We start from the raw sequence: 21,322 nt of genomic DNA, 5'->3' as shown, positions 1-21,322 counted from the left end.
TGGAGTGAGATAACCATTATTTTAATTATCTATTTCCATACAGAAGTCTGATTGTATTTGACATTTAGAGGATAGCAGCAGCTCTGTCCGGCAGGATAAAATCAAAATCAACAACACGAATTTCTATTCAATTTCTCCTTAAATTGGGTGGGCAAATCCAGAGTGAGAGATATTCCTGCTGGCACATCTATGAAAGGCAGAGGAGCGAGGGGCTGTCCCACCAGTAATGCAAACAGCATCGCAGTTTTTGGATGTTGAAGGGTGAGGATGTTCTTTCTCTTAAGCCCCCGCGATGTTGCCGGCGAGGGCTTAATTATTTACTGGAGGAGGAGTTAAAAAGAATAAGAGGGGTAAAAAAAGAAACCAGCAACACAAAGACCAAGTTTGAGGGGAAAGGACGGAAACGCCAAAGCTCCGTTCCGTACCGACCGCCGGCCGAGCGCCTTCCCCGGGCACCGCGAGTTCGGGGCTGCCCCGGGGCTGGATGCGGAGCCGGGATCCCGCCCGCCCCGACAGCTATGCGGGCGGCCCCGGCATCGTGGAGGGCGGCGGGACTTCCCGGAACGGCCCGGCGGGGAGGCGCTGACACGTGGCCGCGGCTCGGCAGGGGGAGGGAGCCGGCGGCAGCGGCGATGTGAGCCGGCGGGGCCGGAAAGCGCTGCCCGCATGGCCGCGGGCGGCGGCAGGAATGCGCCGGTGTACGGCGGAGAGCACGGCTACCGGGCCCCGCAGCACGACGGCATGAGGAGGGATGGAGGCGGGGAGCCGTGCTGGTCCAGGTAAGGTTGCGGCATTCCCCGGACGAGCTGGGCAGGCTCAGCCGGGAACCTCTCCGCAGCTCCTGGGGCTGCTCCTGCGACGTGCCGGATTCCGGACGGGAGATTTCGGAGATGCTCGAAGGTCGGAGGGCACCCGGCCGTTGGGTGCTGGGCGGTGGAGGAAAACCCCCGATGGGCGAGGTGTGGAATTGCTATGAATCGCGGGGGGAAAAAAATCTCTCCGATCTATTTCTGGCCTGCAGTCAGTTATTTAAACATGCCGTCGAAACTAAGGCGAGGTTTATCAAAGTGTTCCAGCCGGGATGTTTGTACTGCTGATAGCGATTAATTAAGATGAAGTCTGTAAAAGGAGGAGCTCACCAGCTCGGAACTATTCCTGTTTTTTTTCCTCTCCCCAAACTGCCTTGGTACGATGCCATGGAGGAAAAAGTTGGGCACTGGTGGGCTGGATGCTGACTTTCCAGCACTTCAGTACCCAAAAATTCCATGCTGTCTCTATGGTGTTCCCTGTGTTACACCACGATTCCCACAACGTGCTTCTACCTCATCCCCACCTGGATGCACTCCTGCATGGGAGTCACAGTTTGGTTGCAAACTGCCTTCCTTCGAGGAGTGCTGAGATGCTGCTCTCAGGTGTAGGGTTTGGGTTTCAGCTTTGCTGCATTCATTGATCACCGTGGATCCCTTCCAACTCAGGGTATCCTACATTTCTATGAAAATATTTAGCTCTCCTCTTAGGTCAAAGTGACCGCTTTAAGCAGTTGGGGTGTAAACGAAAGAGATGGTTGATGTTGACTGTGGGTGAAGTATTTATCAAGAAAGAAGCGTTTTTAGAGAATTCTGACCATGTTGCTGTTAGTGATTGAAAGAATTTGGTCTGTGCCAGACCCACACACACCCATACCTTCTCTTGTTTGGGGGTCTGAAGCAAACAAGTGGGAGAGCAGCGTTCTGCCAGGTTAGATGGGCGGGTTGGTGTCTGGGTGGTAGAGGTGCAGAACGTGGCTGGTGAGGCAGTTAAAAATCAGCGTAGCGGACAATTTTTGATCAAGGTATGCGATTGAATAATAGCTCCTGACATTTCAATGCATGGATTAATTGCTGTGGAGGCAAGGTTTTATCAAGTGGGGGAAGTGACACGAGTTCCGTGTTCGTGCTCCAACAAAAGCCCTGCCGGGCTGCCTCCCAGGATCTGCCTGCACTGTCAGTGCAAGGAGAGATAAGCGCTTATCTCGGCGGGTTTATTGTTCCATCTTTGTTCGTGCTGCTTCTTCTTTTGTCCTTTTTTTCAGCCAGCTCTTCCTTCCTCTTGCACTGTTCTTTCCCCGTGGTTCACCCTACCTCCCCAGCTGCCCTTGTCAGACTTTTTTGGTAGGTAGGTTTCCCCTGGCTGTGCTATCACACGTTATTATCTGTATTGTCTTTCTCACCCAAGAACAATGTTTTCTGCTTGGAGCTTGAAAAGATTACTCGTGTTGTAGCACATCTGGACATTTAGATAGAGCTTTTTGTTGGAGATCTTAACGTGCCAAGCGGGGCCTTCTGGTTGGACTGGTGGGAAGGCTAAGGCTCCAAGAAATCTATAGCCAAAAGTTAGAAATAAAGCCATGGGCAGATCCACCAGTGACACAGAGACAACATTTTGGATGGTGCCTCCAGAACAGGAATAAAGCACAGAAAAGGCAGCGTGTCCTGGGAAGAAAACGGCTCCTGAAACCACTCTGCCTCTCCTAGCCTCTGGCTACACCTAAAGACAAGGGCTTATTATTATAGCAGTTTCTCTCAACTTCACAGATGAAAGGAGCTGTACCATGGCCACGTGCTGCTCTCCAGTCTCCTGACTGCACTTCTTGCCCCAGAGATCACATTGTGTTCCTGAGCTCTGTACTCTAGTCTTTTGTCAGCCCCGTGTTGCAGCTTTTGTTGCTTCTTTCTTTTCTTTGCTGGTTGTTTCATTATCCAAGTTCGTCAGTCTGATTTTAATTGTGCCTTTGCTGAGAACTTTTCACATGGAGTATGTAAGCAAGAAATGCATTTCATTTATGTCTGATCCATGTCCATTTTATATCAGTGTGCAAAGCATGTGTGTGCTTTGTTATTACATTTTCCCACCTTCTCCACCTGGACTAAAAAACTATTTCCAGCTCATGAGAGCGGCTCAAATCTAATTTTCATCTTTGCTTTTGCCGAAAGCAAGAAATGAAGAGAGGGAATAAACTGAGAGCTGCGCTTGCTGAACACCACTTTGTTGCCATCTGTGGCTCTGCAGAAGAAGTTTGTGCACAGGAGGCGAACAGGAAATCAGCAGCTTTCCCAGTAAAAAAAGCCCTGTGTCCTCTGTGCTCTGGCTGGAAAAAAGCTTTCTCTGAACCAAAATGCTGCTTTTGACAGTGAGAAATCACCGGAGTGGAGCCAGTCTGCAGCATGAGGAGGGAAGAAAAAGCACCACGGCAGGCAGGTGCCACTGTGTCGATTGCTGTCAATTAAAGCAGGCGGTGGCTGAGCTGGGGCTGAGGTTTGCTATGGAGCTGTCATCCTCCTGCCAGGTGGCCCCATGCTGGTGCCAGCGATGCTGTCCCATGGTTTGGTGGCCCTGAGGTGTGGCTGGGAGCTGGGTCTGTCCCTGCTGATAGCCTGAATTTCAGCAAGTTCATTTCAACAGTGACCTGCAGTGCCTGCAAACAGAGCAGCGGGCTGAGGGCAGGCAGGGGGCACATCAAGAGAAATACAAGTTGAATCAATATTTGCTTTGTGGCACCTGTTACAGATGTTCCTCCAGCAGGATAACAGGCTGCAAATAAAGGTAACCTGTGCTTCTGGTTCTCTTTCCACTGTGGCTTTCCTTACACACTGGTGTCAGCCATTGTGCCCTTGGATGGGGCACGGTGGGGTCTGAACCCCACAGAATTGTTGGGTGCCTCTGAGCAAAATGGTGACCCATTGCCTGGGGCTGTAGTGGGGCAGAACCAAGGGACATCACCAGGGCTGCTCACCACAGCACTGCTGCCATACAGACAGCAGCCCAGAAAAAGTCATTAGGGCTCAATTACAGTCCTCATGCTAACTATAGTCCGTCTGGGTGGTGGTTGGAGGTTTGTGAAGTAGGAAGTGTTTTCTAGCTGCATGGCTGCTTTGCTTGCAAATTGGGTCCCAGAAGGGGATGCAGCTGCAGGTGCTGTTCTTTGCACAAAGGAAGCTGCTGAGCAAGGCCACAGGTTTAGGCTTAGATGTGCTTCAGTCTTACTTGATTTGGTTATTTCCAGCTCAGATTATTACTCCCTCATCAGAGAAACAATTTAGGTAAATTTACTAATGCTGCTAAAGCTCCACTTCTCAGAGGGCAGTTATAATCTCCAAAACCTTACATTTGATTTGTCATTACTGCTTAGTTCTAAAAGCAGAGTTTTTTTCTCCCTTCTGCTAGCCCAGGCTTCTCCTGTAACCTTTGCTGCTGTTGTTTTGCACTGAGCAGAACATTGACTCATCGGCAGCCTCTGTGATAACTATAATTAGGAGAAAATGCGTTTACAAAGCTCTTTCCTCTGATGTAAGCACATCATTGTCCTTGCAGAGAAGCAATTCTTGCCGTGCTTCAGGTGGGTGTGGGCACACTCAGACTGTCAGAGTGGATTTTCCTTGCTGGATATGCTACCTATGGAGCAAGTGGTAATTTGCAGTCCTTATGACAGTCCACGCTTGTTTTGAATGGAAGTGTCTACTGATAACAGTATAGGAAAAGGGTATAAATGCAGTGAAGCAGTGATCCAGACGTGCACTGTCTCAGCAGCCAAATGATAGTGAGTATTGACACTTATTGCAGGTGCTTTACTTGGTCGCCCCAATTGTTCAGGTTCACTGACTCAAATTAACAGGCATCGTGCCACTGCAGATAAGAGGGAAGATTAGGGCTCCAGGCTGGCTGCAGAATGAGTAGGAGCCAAGCTCTGCACGTGATGAATAAACACCTTTGTTTTTGCTGCAAGTTAAAGTGTGATCATTGGATCATAAACTCACAGAATCATTTAGGTTGGAAGAAAGACCACTAACACCCCCAGGTCCAACCCCTACCCACTCCACTGCGCCCGCTGACCCTTGGGGACACAGGTCTGGAACACCTCCAGAGATGGTGACCCCACCACCCCCCTGGGACCTCACAGCTCCTCTGCCCTTCTCTGGACATGCTCCAAGGCCTCCATGTCCTTCTTGTAGTGAGAGACTCAAAACTGAGCACAGCACTCAAGGTGAGGCCTCAGTAGTGCTGAGTACAATGTGACAGTGTCCCTCTTACAGCACATGCCCTTCTGACAGCATAAGACCAAGAGAATGTATGTCACCTGAGTCAAGTGACTGAGGCAGCACAACCCTTGGTTACTCATTCTTCCAGCAAAGATAAGTGAGGTTCCTGCACTATTTAGTAGTGTGTGTGCACAGTCAGTACAGGTCCAACCTTCAAAGCCCCCAGTTCTTCCTGCCAGGGCTGGCACAGAGCTGCCTGTTTGCCTTGGCAGGATATAGCAATAAATTCACCTGGAACAGCCCAGAGGCTCTGAGTGCTTTCCTTTCCATTGTTCCCTTGTCTCCCTCCTTGACGGACAGGTTTATTGATGGTCTTGTGCTGTGTGGGATAAACCTACAATGGTCATAAATCCAGTCCAGGGGAATAAGTGCTCCTTTCAATACAGAAGGGGTGCAGGTTGTTTCCCATGCAGACAGTGGGGTGGAAAGCACAGAGATCAGTGCCCCAGTACAGTGAATTCCAGTCTACCCTGGAATGGAGAAAGCTTGTTTGCTTTGTGCTCTGCTCAATGGACGCAAAATTAACCAAATTTAACATATGAGGGTCGCATCCTGTTTATTTCCATGGAAGCTACAACAGCTACAAAGAGCACAATAACACCATTTGACAGGGCAAGTGCTTAGCTACAAAAAAGCACTTCCCATGTAGTCACCACCACTAGGTGTTTTTGCCAAGGATGAACAAGAGTCTGTATGCCACACTTGGACAAGTCTGCACTACCCACCGCCTCACTGTGCATACATCCACTGTTTGGTTTCCATCAACATTCAGCAAGCATCAGTGAATGTCATTGGGTGCCCTTTTTCCCACATGGAGGAATTCAGTTCCATACATTCTTCCATGTGAGGTGCTTTTCTGCTGCCATCTGTCAATGGAATGGAATATTGTTGAGAAGGTTCAATCTCTATTGCCGTACCACTGACATCCACCTCTCATGGGCCAACATAGTAAAATAGGAAGCACTACTTTCGGAGCAGCCCTCCTGAATACTGTGTGTGTTCTCACTGAGCTTATTTTTTCATGGGCACTGGGAGACCCAGCCTGCAGACTGGGCAGGAGTAAATACTGCCTTCTGCAGGAGCACTTACCTTGGGGCTGGGTCTCATGTACCAAAACTGAGCACGGGCTGCAAACCCATCCTTGCTTATACACTGGGTTACTCTGCTCCTCGCTCTGGGCTGTTCAGCCCCACAGTCCCATCTCTCAAACACTCTTCCATCCATGTCACATTTAAGAAGGGTAACGTGCCACCTCCCCTGGGGAATGAGTTGGAGTGCCAAACAGCAAATATTTGCTTCCAACATGGTTTGTCACGTGCAGCCCTTTCCTTTGTTACCCTCTAAAGAACACTTCCCGGAGCTTTTGTTTGGGACAGAAAAAGACAGCTCTGCCAGGCACATCCACTCAGCCATTTCCCCACCTTCTTTTTGCCCCGTTCAGGCCCGAGTGCCGCGTGTGGACGGTGATGCTGCTGCTGGGGACGTGCCTGCTGTACTGCGCCCGCGTCACCGTGCCCATCTGCGCCGTCGCCCTGAGCGCGCACTTCGGCTGGGACAAGAAGCAGTCAGGAGTTGTGCTCAGCAGCTTCTTCTGGGGCTACTGCTTGACGCAGGTCATCGGAGGACACATCAGTGATCAGTACTGGGAGTTACTTCCATTTCTATCTTCTTTTTTTTTTTTCCCTTCCATTTTCTGTTTCCATTTTTGGTTTCTATTGTTTCCATTTCTGTTTTCCCCTGCTTGGGTTTTCTCAGTAGCACAGAGCTTGGTTTTGACCTCTCGCTTCAAGGTTTGGTAGTGCCACCTTTCACCCTGGGAGAGTAACAGAGCAAAGGGTGAAGCCTGTCTGTGGGGAAAGGCTTGATGGGTTTCTTTATCGGCCCTACCCAGGGTCTTTAGCCCTGATTCAGAAAGTATACATGCAGTTTTGACTATTTGTTTGGATGCCTGGGTCTTAAAATCGGTGCTATGGTTACAGTGCAGCATGCACCAAAGGACTTTGCACAGGCATAATTCCCATCAAACAGAGGAAGTGCCCCAACCATCCCACAGAGCTGCCAGAGAGACCTACAGGTATGTTAATGCACACGTAGACCAGCGTGGTGGTTGTGGACACGTAGACCAGTGTAGTTTCTGTTCACCTTTAAACAGTGAAGACCACTTTTATACCACCTGGATTTTTCTGACAGAAGTGGCTTTTGCCATTGGTTCAGTAACTGTGGTAAAAAAAGCGAAGCAGCAGCTTGGAATTTCCTGCATAGGGGAGAATTCGCTCTTAAAAGCTAGCAGAGCTGGGAAGAAGGCTTGAGCTTTGGCAGGGGGCCTTTGCCCTTTTGCCTTTGCCCTTTTGCCTTCTGCTCACTTCCTATATGTGTTCTTTTCCTTCCAGAATAGGGGGTGAGAAAGTCCTCCTCCTCTCAGCATCAGCATGGGGCTTCCTGACATTCATCACCCCACTGCTCACCCAGATCACGTCTGCACACCTCGTCTTCATGACCTGCTCCAGGTTCCTCATGGGGCTGCTGCAAGGTGAGAGCCACGTCCTGAGTGCAGGCAGTGAGTGCGTGCAAGTTCAAAGAATTACTGAATCATTTGTGTTGGAAGGGACCTTTAATGTCCTTCTGGTTCAATGCCCTGCAATGAGCAGGGACGCCCACAGCTCCATCAGTGCTCAGAGCCCCTCCAGCCTGACTTTGGGTGTCTCCAGTGATGGGACACCACCACCTCTCTGGGCAACCTGTGCCACTGCTTCACTGCCCTCATTGTAAGAAACTTTTCTCGTATCCAATCTAAATCTCCCCTCTTTGAGTCTAAAACCATTTTTCACTGTCTTCTCACAACCAACCCTGCTAAAATGCCCATCCCCAAGGCAGCTATCAGGTCTCCATGGAGCCTTCTCTTCTCCAGGTTAAGTCCTTTGGTTTGCAGTGCATGAGCACTTCTCCTGGGTGTCCAAGCAAGCCTCAGAGCTGCCTCTGCACCTGCAGCATCCATAGGAAGGAAAAAAAAAGACATTTCTAGATAAAGTCACCCACAAATCATTCCCCACAGTAACCTCTCTGCAGGACACAGGCTGCCACAATAGGAAACTACAGCTGGCTTCTGAAATTGGATTGGAATTTGCTGGGTTTTAAAACTCCTTCAAAGCACTCTGTGAAAATCAGTCCTTCCCAAAGCCTTGGCATAATTTGGGGTGATTTTCCTTTCCTCTTGCCAAACTGCAGCATTGTGGGGATGTAATTGGCACTGATGAGCTGATGAGGTGGTGGAGTCGCTGTCCCTGGACGTGTTCCAGAACCGTGGAGACGTGGCACTGAGGATCAGTGGGCATGGTGGGGTGGGTTGGGATTGGGGTTGGGATTGGGATTGGGGATTTTAGAGGTCTTTTCCAACCTTACTTTTTTTTTTTCTGTAATTGATGGTAGCAGCAGTGTTGACAATATGGGATTATGCAGAAGGCACAAGCAAACCTTTCAATGGCCACAAGTTCCTTTACTTTCTGTTATGCCCCTATTACAAATTCACCCAAAGTCCTGCTTCTTTATCTCAGTGCTTAGCTCCTGCTGGATCTTGTAAATTTGCTTTCAGCTTGCTGGTGAGGCCCCCTACCCTTACAGCTCCTTTCCCTTGCTCACAGGGGTCTACTTCCCATCCCTGGCCAGCCTGCTGTCTCAGAGGGTCCGGGAGAGTGAGCGAGCCTTCACGTACAGCACAGTGGGGACTGGCTCACAGTTTGGGTAAGTTCAGAAGGCAGATGGCTTTGAGCAGCGACTGACAGTCTCAGGACATCCTGATGATGAAAGGACATTAAATAGTTGGAGGCAAAACTTCCAGCCTGAAGTGCAGGCAGGTGCCTGGGTCCTTGAGGATGCTGCCTGCAGCTGGGGAAGCCTCAGGCAGTTGCTGTCTGTGCTCTCATGCACACGTTGCTGAAGACTGTGTGTTCTCTGAAGTGTGCTGTTTGCTCTTGAGCATGTCAAAGATTTCTGTGTTGTTGTTTTTTTTTTCACTTTCCTTCCAAGACAGACTTTGAAGAGCAACATTTAATTACTCTGGGAAACAGCCTGATCCAGTAGGAAAAGCAGGGGTCAGCCCAAGACTGCTCACTGTCCTCTGACAGATGACAACAATAGAACTTTCTCATCTCTGCTAATTTCCTTTCTAAATGGAAGGGCTGCTTAAAAGCCATACAGCAATTTTGCTGTGTTTAATCACTCGCTTGTGGGGGTTAGAAATGAGCCATCCTGTGGTTTGCCTTACAGGACGCTGGTGATCGGAGCTGCAGGATCTCTGCTGCTGGACTGGTACGGCTGGGAGAGCGTTTTCTACTTCTCTGGTTTGCTCACTTTGCTCTGGGTTTACTGCACCTGCAAGTACCTGCTGACAGAGAAAGGTAAAATCAGCCCTCCTGCCTCGGGTGGCAGCTTTGCACTGCCAAGGACGTTACGTGGTGGGTTTTCCTTGGGTCTCTATGTGTTGTATGCAGTGTCTGCCTGAAGATGCTGAACACAGAAACAAGATTTTGAGCTTTTGCTTTGCTGAGTTTCTATTCCCAGTCCCATGCTGGATTATATTGCTGTCAAGAGTCCGCTCTGACTCTTCCATTCCTTTAAGCACCGGTGAAAACACCACGCAGAGCCTGATCTGCTAAGTGGATTAAGCTAAAGCAGGGCAAGATACTTATTCCCAGCTAAGGGCATCTACACACAGAGCTTTTACAAACCAGTTAATCCTGAATATCTCTTCCAAATAACTCCGGGTGTAAATCCACACATGGGCAAACAATGACACCTGGATACAGTGTTATTAGTGCACATGGGATGCAGGAGCCCAGCTCACCTTGTGCCTGGTGCTGCATGGAATCCAGAGCTGCCTGAAGAGCTGTTGTCCAGAAATTCAACAAATGGTGAGGGTGGCTGGATGGAGTGGTGGGTGGGTGCTGTGGAAGATCTTGGTGAACCCAACAGGAGCATCCAGTGCCAGTACTGCAGAGTTAGAGGAGATCGAAGTGCTTGAGTGGTCTCTCAAATCTGGTCCAGCTTGCACAGCATGTTGCTGATCAGAGCTTTCTTTTGGCTGTTTTTGTCCCTTCAGATCTCATCATCCCCATAGACTATTTAATGAGAAGCATCTCAATCTCGAAGCAGAGCAAAGTGCCTTGGAAGCAGCTGTTTAAGAAGGCACCGATATGGTAGGCAGCTGACGGAGCTCTGAGTGCTGTGCCAGGGCAGAAGGGTTGGAGAGCATCCTCCTGCCAGGGCTTCTCAACTCAGTGTGCTTGTTTGTTCTGTGCATTTGTACTTTGCCCTTTTGCATTTGGAAAACATCACCAGGTTTGCAGGCTGCTCCCTGGGTGAGTCCTGTGCTTCTTCAGAGCACCATTCCCCAACAAGCTTGTCAGAAACACTGCTTGCAGTGAGCTCCTAAGCAGTGCAGTGGCCCTGCATTCTTGCTGTTGGAAAAGCATCTCTATAGCCCTTTTTTTAGGGAGGAGGATTCTGCATTGGGCACTGAGGCTCATTGGAGCACAGCAGTGGGTTCCCAGGGTCTGCTAAAGGCAGGGTAGAGGTGCTCACTGCCCTGAACAACCGTGGGCCATCTGCTGATGGCAGGGCCTTAGGAAGCCCTCGGTGCCACCTCCTGCAGCTGGGTGAGTGAACCTGTCCTGAGCCTGTGCTCTGATATCAGGCACGGAGAGAGGAGTGTGGGAGTGCATGGTTAGAGCAGAGAGCTGCAGTTATCTGTGAAAAGATCTCTGGAAGCAACTGCAGCACTCAGAGGGATTTAATTATAGAGCAGGAACTGCAATGCTGCACTGCTGGGCTGGTCCCTCTCACCCAGCTCACTGCCTCCTCCCTGCTGTGTATTCCCAGGGCTGTCATCGTCGCACAGCTGTGCACAGCCAGCACGTTTTTCACCCTGCTCTCCTGGCTGCCGACTTTCTTTAAGGAAACGTTCCCCGAGTCCAAGGTAAGCAGTGGTGGGGGGAGGAGGGCTGGGCTCCCTGCACTGCTTTCAGAGAGTGGGGTGGTTTTCTAATGAACAACGCGGGGCTTGCGACACCGTGCTGTTGCAATGACTCCATGACTGGGTTTTCATGGGGATTTTAGCTATATTGACATTGCACAGCTCAGAGAGATCTGCAGAAGTGGTCGTTACCATTGATAACGTGCACTTACTGGGAATGCTTCCCTCTCCCCAGTGCAAGCATTCCCATCTTTCAGAGTCCTGCTCCTCTGGGCTGAGTGCTGCTGCCTATCCTGCGCTCAGAAGCTGACAGGGCCTTTTCCACAATAGCTCTGTTAGGATTGGGTTTTGTTCTTTTTTTTTTCCTTTTTTGGGTAATTTTCAAAGCTTAAACATGCCTTTTATTATTATATCCATTATGGCATCCTTGGTTTTTACATTACAATCATGTATTAAACCAGCAAACATATTGTTGTGTCGGGATCTGTGCACCTCTTGTAATGCGCTCGCAGCGGTAATTTACCATCTGCTGTGCCTTATATCATGGTTCCCTTATGTAAGATGCTCCATACAGTGCTCCTGCATCCAATAATCGCTTCATATATTTTAATAAACCGGGGCTTGACGATGCTTGATTTTAAAGGATAATCCTTAGTGTGGTAAAACTGTGTCACCTGCTGGTCAGATGCCCCTGCTGCAGGTGAGATGCCTTCACCCACCCCCAGCCCACCTGGATGGATGGAGACGCAGGAGCCTTTTGGCATTGGGGTGAGACAAGGGTGGCTTTGGTTGTTGGGACCAAGTGTGCTGAGTAACCCCAGCTGGTGCTACAAGAGACACAGACCTGCAAGCCCTATGGTGGTACATTTTTGAAAGTGACCAAGAACTAAAATTTCACCAGTGCTGAGATGCAGATGGATGCAGTTTCCAAGAGCAGCCAGAACAGGATCACTCAAAGCAGGAGCACTCATCCCTCTGTGCATCCCTCTGCTGCGGGGTGTGTCCATGGGGTTCTGAGCAAAGGGGCACGGAGGGGATGAGCTGAGATGAACGCAGCCCAACACACAGCGAGTTCAGCTCCCCGTGGGATCTGGGCACTAAATGCCTCTGAGCAGCAGTAATCCAGATGACCAGCAATCATCTGTGATTACAAATGTAGCAAGCTTGCTGAATTGAAAATAGACCAAGGCGTGTTGTTGCTATAATGTTACCTAATCCTGGCGTTACAAAATCCAGCTACGTTCCCTCAGCTTCCTGCTAATGCTGCTAACGAGGCTGAAGCCCCTGCTGAAAATGCTGCCAGCTTCTTTGTTGGTGACCCGCAGGGCAGAGCTACACCCGCAGCTCCCAGAGCTCCCTGGCTCTCTGCACATCGCTGTGCTGAGCACCAAACTTTGTCATGCTCAGTCCTCACTGCTGGGATTTGCACAGGGACAGAGAGAGCAATGCTGCCTGTCCTGGCCTGGCAGGCAGCCACAGCCTGGGGGCTGTGCTCTGGGAAGGCAATAGAGGCCTGTAAGAAGTTCTGCTCCCTTCATGTGTTTCCTTTCTGCAGACTTTTGCAAAACATTTGCAGACAAGCTCTGACAGCAGCCCTCTCTTGACTTTTGCTGTCTTTCAGGGCTGGGTGTTCAATGTAGTTCCCTGGCTGGTTGCAATTCCAACAAGCTTGTTCAGTGGATTTCTGTCCGATCATTTAATTAATCAGGGTAAGAGCCCTTCTGGCTTTTCCTCAGCTCTTATTTTATGCGTTGTGGGAACAGAACTGGGAGGAGGAATAAGAGAGGCTTGTTGGGAAGGAGGAGAAGTCCCAGCAAACAAACAACATGCAGTCCTGATGACATCAGTGGGAGTGCTGCCCCATCCATGTTGTTGGAGCTCTCTTTGGTCTTACAAGATCCATCCAGAAATGAGCTCTGGCCGTCTGAAATCACTTTGTGCTCTCCTGGCTGGGAACAAGGAGAGCTGTTGTGCTGCCTTAACTGAGGCTCTTCCTTCTCTTCCAGGGTACAAAACCATCACCGTTCGTAAGTTCATGCAGGTAAGAGAGCTGAAGCCATGGGAGTAGCTTGAGCTACCTGCTCATGGAAAACTCACAGAGGTATTTAATTTTTCTCTTTTTCCAGGTCATTGGCTCTGGAGTCTCAAGCATGTTTGCCCTGTGCCTGGGTCAGACATCTAGTTTTTGCAATGCTATCGTGTTCGCCTCAGCCTCTGTTGGGCTTCAGACCTTTAACCACAGGTACCCACAACCCCTCAGCTCCCACCCCACACTGGTGGAGCTCTATGAGCAGCCTGCTTCCATCCCACCATTGGTGCTAACCCTGAGCATCGCCCTCTGATCTGTGTGCTGCAGGGCATGCGGGACTGAGCAGCTTGTGGGGGCACAAAGCAGGAGGTGGCTTGCATTTCATCCCCTCTGAGCGCTTGGAGCTGAATCCTTCTATATTGCTCTGCTTGCAGCCTCTTCCCTCCTTGTCCTCTCTCACCAGTATTATCTGGGATCCTTTCCTTTGGTTGGACCAGCTAAACTCAGTGCAAATGACGACAAATCAAGTCCTGCTCCATTAAAGCTGCCGTTTCCCTCTCTGTTTCTCACTAGTGGCATTTCAGTGAACGTGCAAGACCTGGCCCCATCCTGTGCTGGCTTGTTGTTTGGTAAGGAATCCTCTGGGCTGTGTGGGAGACAGACAGGGTGTTGAGCTGTGTGCCTGCAGCCTCAGCTGCCTTCTGTGCATGGAGCTGCCCTCATGGAGCTGCACAGACATGCTGCTTTGTTTGTCTGATGGCTGACAGCAGGAGGGGTGAAGCGTTGGTTGGCCCCACCATTTGCATGGCATTTTGCTGTGCACACAGGACGAATGGGTCGGGTTGGCGAGCCAGGTGGAGATGTGCGTGTCTTCATGTTGTTAACACCCAATTCCTGTGAGATGAAACAAAAGGGCATTTTCCCTCTCTTTGCAGGTGTTGGAAATACAGGCGGAGCTCTGCTAGGTAAGGCACTCCCTGCAGCTCATCCCATGGGCAAGCAGGATGCAGCCCCTCTGCATTTCCATCTCTTCCCTCTATGCACAGGTGTGGTTTGCGTGTACCTGGCTGGATATCTGATGGAAACAACGGGCTCCTGGATTTCTGTTTTCAACCTGGTGGCTGCTGTCAACAGTGTTGGTCTCTGTGCGTTCCTGGTGTTTGGAGAGGCCCAGAGGGTGGACACAGACTCTGCCTACATTGACATGTAGCAATGGGTCTGAGGAGCAGTGGAAGGAGCCGGGTGTGTCACGTCTGTGTGCCACTGATGCACAAGTGCCAAAGAACATAATTGTTTTGTGGGTGTTTTAATGGGACGAAAATGACTGGGACCATGTGTGCAGTGGGTCTGAATGAAACCCACAGCAGAAGAGAAAGGTAGAGTTCCTGTTTTGCTCAGGGCATGGCTGGTGGTTGGTGAGGCCATCCAGTTCAAAGTCTACACGTGAGAATGTGGCCTTGGTTTGCCCCTGTCCCTTTCAGGGGCCATATATGCTGGTGGCTGTCCTGCTGGACGGGGCTGCAGTTTGCACTCTCAGCTTACAGAGTGCAGAGCATGGGAACGGCTGTGCTTGGCCGCCCTGTGACTGCGTGGGGTATTTCCAACGCCTGGCTTTTTGTCTGGACTAAAAGCAAAATCCAAAAGATTGCACCTCTGACCTTAACCGCCCATCGCGTGCCTTTGTTTTGCAATCTGCTCTGCAGGTCCAACCCAGGTGCACATGTGAAAAGGTTGTGAGATGGATTCAAGGCTTCCTTCAGGGCAAGTGAGGATCTCTAGCTGGGAGCCCTGGGCAGGACATCACATCCACACTGCCTTCACCACGCTCCTGCTGAGACCTCAAAGCTCAAACCCTTCACTGGGGGGGACGTGGAGCTGTGCTGCCCTCGTAGTGCAGGGACAGCTGAGGAATCCTCCAAAATCATTTCACTGTATGCTGTGAATGTATGTGAAGAACTGGTCATGTGCAGTGCTATGGATCTGTGCTCCCTGCTCTGTCAGAGGTGTCCTCCATGTGCTCTTGAAGCACTGGGGGCAATCCCAAAGAGCACACAGTGGGCATGGAGTCTGCATGAGGTGTAAAGCCAATTCCTATATTGGGGACCCGTAGTGCTGGATGTGGATCCACACTGTTCCCTGTGTCAGGGGGAATACTTGGCTGTTCAAGTCTCTGAGCCTGAATGTCTGAAGTTATTTATAAATATTTTTAAATTGAAGTACCAAATTCTATATTTTATGTACTTGAGGCCTGATTCTGCATGCCTGTTTTCTGTGGTACTCCCAGCAAAGCCCATGGGATTTCTAAAGGGGAAGGATTTACCAGCCTACAGCTTCTGCTTTTGTAGGATCTATGTTTTGTGTGACATTTCACATTAAAGGAAGTCACTGCTCTGTCTCTCACCCTTCTCTCACAGCTCACCCAGCACTTCAGTGGGTTGACTGCATTATCTGCCTCTGTAAACTGGCCAGAAAGTTACAGATCTAAGGCCAGGTTCCACCTTCAGGTATCCTCAGCAAAGCATTGAACCCCCTTTTCCACAGCTGTACAATTATTAGTTTAAGCAGCATTGCCAAAGCTTGCTATCAGAGATGGTGTTATGGAAGGATCTACAAAATAAAGGCAGCAAATTGTTTCACACTGTGTGGTTTCCCTTGGAAGCAGAGATGCTCAAGAGGCGGAGCTCAAGTGCACTCAGTGTCACCAACCCGTTGGGGCTGGGAGGGGGTGGGAGGCTTTGCTGGCAGAAGAGCAGGACTGGTGGATCACAGCATCCTCACGTGTGTGCTCATATTGGAAAAATGACCAACAAGCTGTTTTCTGGACACTCTAGCATCAGAGGACATGGTTTGGGGTCATTTGTTGGAGTGATAACAGGATTGAACCGAGTCTGCTGTCGGATGGCACATACCCTGCACACAGACCATCTTCTGCCTGGAGACTGCGTAAAAAAACGGCACAAATTGCCAACTTTTGTGCAACCTCACTGATAGGTTCGTGCAGATGCCAACAGAGGGAGCTGTTAGATTTGGGATGTGGGAACTGCTGCCAGCCCAGAGCTGCTGCTCCTGGCCTTTGCACTGCTGGCACAGCTGGTTGTGCTGGGCAGAGAGCAGAGCTGCTCACCCCTCCGAGCAGCACTGAAGAGCAGAGCCATACAGTGGCTGTCTTTGTCCACACAGCAGATGTCTTTGAGGACCATGGGATCTACTAATTTTCTTCTGTGCATGCTTAGAAAAGAGACCACAGAACTCAGTGCTATCAAAATGATGCTGAAGTCAATTGAACAGCATGTGTGTTGTCTTCAGCCCTTCCTATCCTGCTCCTCTGCATATAAAGATGCAAACCACCTCTGGTAGGCACACTTGAGCTCTTTTGGCCTGAGGAGCTCTGAGCAGTCACAGATCTCCCCAAAACCTGCCCTGTTCCCCATCATTGTGTGAAAGGGACTGGAAATCTGCAGCTGTGCTGATTAATTGCAGGTACATTGTACTGCTGTTGTGGGTTAGAATTGCTGGGTCAGTTTGTATTTAAGTTGTTAAGGGTACATTCAGTAGTTGGCATTGGCCTGAGAGCACTGAAAGAGCACTGGTTTACTGCAGTTTGCCTAAGACTAAATCAATGTAATCATTCAAGCAGATGGGAAGCAGAACACAGGAGTAAAGCAGCGCATTTGGAGGGGAGAAGAGATAGCAAAGAGCACTTCTCCCTGGTACTACCTCACAGGAAACACAGGCAGATGCTCTTGAAGCAAAGCCCTGTTCTGACACCCACCTGGCAGCTCCCCAGGGTCGGGATGTGCCCCAAAGGCATCGCTGTTCTGCAAAGGGCACCGCGCTCTGCGCTGTCACAAGCAAAATACCACCATTTATTGCAGCCGTGACCTACTGCATGCCACCTAATGAGGAATTTTCCATCTCAAACTTTAATGTGATAATTAAGATGTCCATTAAGGTCTTTACAGTTTGACTGCTTGTAATTAAGAAGCAGGATCAGGGGGTGGGGGGTGGGGGGAAGCAAGGAGTTACACCTGAGAGCATCAAGCCGCTTCATGTACTCTCCCCTTTCCATTGCTCTGTTTTGTTTCTTGCCTTAAAAGCATTTTTCTGCAGATGTGGGGTGTCTCTGGCCAGGGTGATCCCTGGGGATGAGATCTCTGGAGCACAGAGTGCCCTGGGATAACCAAAAATGCCATTGTGATTATCAGTAATGGGGCTTTGTGCTTCAGTTCCTTTCCATACCAACGGAGTTCCGAGCTTGTGGTGTGGGATTAAGGGTGGGGAAGGCTTTAATCCAATAATAAAATGAGAAGAACCCCCCCCTCCCCCTCCCCCCCCCTCATAAATCCACATCTTCCAAAGTGCCTTTGCTCCTGAGAGGCCAAAGCTCCATTCTCCAGTAATAGGATTTGGCCTCCAACTGCAGTTCTGAAACACTTGCAAAATTTTGGTTCCAAATTGCCAGATTTTTGTAAGGATTAACAGCAACTAATGGGGGCGACTGTGGAAGTAGCTGCCAGAAAAGCTTCGGCTGATCCCTCGAATCCCTTCCCAAATTGTGTTTCCCTGCCCTGCCCATCCTGGTCACTCGCTCTTGTTCATCCAAACGCAGCTCCTGCCACGATCTCCTGGCACTTTGGCATCAATTATTCTCAAATTGTTTTTAATTTCAGCTCCGTAGGAGAAAAGAAAGAAAAAAAAAACCATGCACAACCCCTTGCATGGGAGACAACGGGAAGTACACGTGTAGCAATTATCTGTAGGATTGTACACAGAGAATTAGGAAGCTGCTCGCGCATGTCCTGCATGCTCATTACAGGAGCGGTTTGTGGCTGGCGGGGGATTTTCCTGTGCAGTCATTGGGGGTCGTTGCAGCTGTTAAATTCCTTTCATGTGTTTCCTGTTGGTTGTTGTTTTTTTTTTCCTTTTACCTACTGAATTTTACACAAACCCACTGATTTATAACCTCTCCCATGTAGCCCTCATGTGAGGTGAGCGCTTTTGTCCTCTGCTCTCCAGAAGTGCTGTTGAGGTGTTTGGTGTAGGGTGGGCATGAGCACCATCCTGTGCTTCTGCTCATGTGCTCAGTGGGTTTGGGGTACAGATGAGGTCCCCATGCATTCCTGTGCTCTGAGGATGGAGCATTTGCTTTCTTTGACACCCCAAACCCTGGGTATTTATGGTTATTCCACAGAATAAAGCCCCTGAGCAGATAGTATCATCAGCGAGGATATTGGCAGATAACAGACCAGAGGTCTTCAGCTGAGAACGCTATCATTATCTTTTTTCAATTTCACTTCATATCAGCCCATCTGAGGCAAATTTGCTCTTTGGAACAGTTGGGAGCCACCTGGACCAACAAGAGCTCACCCCAAACCTCTGTCCCTGCAGTGCCATGTATAGAATCATAGAATCTCAGAGTCGCTGAGGTTGGAAAAGACCTCTAAGATCTCCATGTCCAACCCCAGCCCAGCCCACTGTGCCCACTGCCCACCTCCCTCAGTGCCACATCTCCCCAGCTCCGGAACACCTCCAGGGATGGTGACTCCACCTCCCCATAAGCTGCTGTGCCACTGCATCACTGCTCTTTCTGAGAAGAAAGACATCTGAATTGCCAGTGCCCTTCTTTTGACATGCTGCAGGGCCTCCACGTTTTTCTTGCAGCAAGAATCAGTCATTGCTCTCAATAAAGAACCAAATTCCTCTCTTTGATGCAATACGATGCCATTTTTGTCTTGTTTTGTTGGTGTCTATCTGTCCTTGCACTCCTCCTCCTTGGAGATTTCTGGATTAAAGAATATAGCACAGAATTGATTTCCTGGGCGTGCATTAGAGAGGATTATTCCAGGAGATTCATCCGTGTTGGGTGGATTAGCATTTTCAGGGAAGGACAGCCCCCATCTCAAGCATTACTTCTCTTAACATTTCCTGAAACATTCTATTGCTTTAGCAAACACAGAGAATGCCTGTAAGAGACAGCAGAAATATTCAGCGTTTGAGCTTCAGTGCCTTTAGTAACACTGTCATTTCCCACACAAATGTATGGAGGGTGTTTGTGAGAGTTTTCTTTCTGTTTTCCTTTTCCTTTTCCTTTTCCTTTTCCTTTTCCTTTTCCTTTTCCTTTTCCTTTTCCTTTCCCTTTCCCTTTCCCTTTTCCTTTCCCTTTCCCTTTCCCTTTCCCTTTCCCTTTCCCTTTCCCTTTCCCTTTCCCTTTCCCTTTCCCTTTCCCTTTCCCTTTTTCCCTTTCCCCTTTTCCCTTATTCTTCTCTCTTTCTCTTTCCCTTTTTCCTTTTCTGTCTTTCTTTTCCACATGAAGAACTTCAAGCAGATGGCGCCCAAGAGTTCCCAGTGGAGTCTGCATTTTTTTGGGACTTGCAGAACTCACTGTGGATGGCAGAGCGCTTCCTCCCTCGTGCCTCAGTGGCACAGCTCCATCACCATAACCTGTGCATGGAAATCACTCCTTCATCTCTGGACGTTAAACCCACATCTCCAGAGCTCTCCAACATGGTGTTGGGAAACCATCCAGCCAGCCCATGCCCAAAGCAGTATTGGTGCAGGAAAGGAGAGGAATTGGGGCAGTGATGCCACATACAGCCCTTAGGAAGAAACGAGCCATGAGAGCATGTGCTGGAAGCACAGCCTGGACACGCAGTAAATCCTCACCCAGTGTGGCTGCTCCTCTTGCTCCTTCTTGAGAAGGAGCCTTGCTCCAGCCTGAGGTGTCAAAGGACAAAACCAAGCAAACAAAAAACAAAACAAAACAAAACAAAAAAAGGCACTTATTTTTTTCTCCTTCTTTCTAGTTATTTTTGACAAGCTGGAAGAGAACAGGGGGAGAGGGAAAGGCTGACGCATGTTTGATATACACTTTTGACAGAGATTTTGCTTTATTATGTTTAATTGAAAAGTGTTAACGCCGGCCGACATGAATATTCAGCTGATGCCTTTTGGTGCCATTCCAGGAGTTATGATCGCCTGTGATTCCACCACGGCTTCTCAGCACGGAGCCCTGTCAAAGCTGGAGTGACAGTGGGGAAGCTATTAATTGAAATAGCTTCATTAATTAGTAATTAACAGCAGGGTAATGACTATGTCACACATCGTATTTCAATGAATGCCCTTCATGTGTTATGGGGCCTTTAATTAAAGAATATGCATTTTAATTAAAGGCAAGTTTGGCCCTTTGGCCTCCGGAATACAAAAGATGTTTTAAACTTTCGGGACTTGGAGGAGGAAAGGTTGGATCGGGGAAAAAAGGAGTGTGAGCTCCCAAGTTCAGTCCATGCAGTTGCTGTGTCCACATGGGCCCTGGGGACATGGGGCTGAGGGCCGTGCCTTGCACCAATGTCTTCCATCAAGGTCTTGTACCCAGCACTTTGTTCACAATGCCTTGTGCCAGTGCCTTGAGTCCAGCAGGTTGTAATGGTGCCTTGCTTGGGAACTAAGGCTTGGGGAAATAATTGCCGTGCTGTTGCTGGGTTTTGAAAGAGCTCAGGCACGGCTCCAATCCCTCACAGCAGTGCTGCAGAATCATAGAAACATTACGGTTGGAAAAGACCACTAAGCTCAAGTCCAACCCCAACCCATCACCACCCATCGCCACCATGCCCACTAAACCATATCCCTCAGTGCCACAAAGCATGTGCCAATTGCTCCTGAGACACATACAGGAATTAGAGATCATTTCAATGGGCCAAAGGACATAAATTACAGCAAGTTTCTGTCTTTTCAAATGTTGTTGGCTGGCGTTTACTCCTTAGTACATTAGTGGGCACAGTTTTGGTTTCTGTTGGCTGTACACACAGCTCTTTTGGAGTGATCCCAAGCTAATGCTCAAAAACACAATTTGTGTGTTTATATGAGCTTTACATTGAGCACTGAGGGAAAGTCCAGGCACACAGACCCAGGGTGCAAGAGAAATGCATGCAGTCCCAAAGGAAAAAACCAAACTCAAGGGAAAAAAAAAAAAGAAGAAAGAAAGAAAGAAAGAAAGAAAGAAAACCCAACCTAACCAGAAACAACAACCAAAAAGGCTACTTTATATTTTTATCAAAAAAAAAGAGCATTTACATTTTCAAAACAAAAACTTCAAAATGGCCTCTTTTTAAAATAAACTCTACTCCCCTGACATCTCGATCTGAAAGCCTGAAAAGCAGCTTCCCAAATGTGATGAGGATTAGAGGAGTGAGACATTGCATTTCAAAGAAAAAACGGCACATCAAACACGTGGGAGAGAGACATTGAAGTCCT

General features: G+C 49.2%; 1 protein-coding gene across 1 annotated transcript; it reads left to right on the top strand.

The window, feature by feature from the left end:
* Nucleotides 1-617: 617 nt before the first annotated feature.
* SLC17A9 (solute carrier family 17 member 9) lies at nt 618-15,691 on the top strand. The gene is made up of 13 exons (XM_048962725.1): nt 618-779; nt 6,517-6,714; nt 7,466-7,605; nt 8,714-8,813; nt 9,339-9,469; nt 10,171-10,267; nt 10,950-11,046; nt 12,665-12,752; nt 13,050-13,084; nt 13,170-13,285; nt 13,646-13,701; nt 14,008-14,037; nt 14,119-15,691. The coding sequence occupies exons 1-13, from the start codon at nt 667-669 to the stop codon at nt 14,280-14,282; spliced, it is 1,365 nt and encodes a 454-aa protein (XP_048818682.1). The 5' UTR covers nt 618-666; the 3' UTR covers nt 14,283-15,691.
* The last annotated feature ends 5,631 nt before the right edge of the window (nt 15,692-21,322 follow it).

Source organism: Lagopus muta, chromosome 16, assembly GCF_023343835.1.
Source record: "Lagopus muta isolate bLagMut1 chromosome 16, bLagMut1 primary, whole genome shotgun sequence".
Classification (NCBI taxonomy): Eukaryota; Metazoa; Chordata; class Aves; order Galliformes; family Phasianidae; genus Lagopus; species Lagopus muta.
This window is presented reverse-complemented; position numbering and strand designations above follow the sequence as displayed.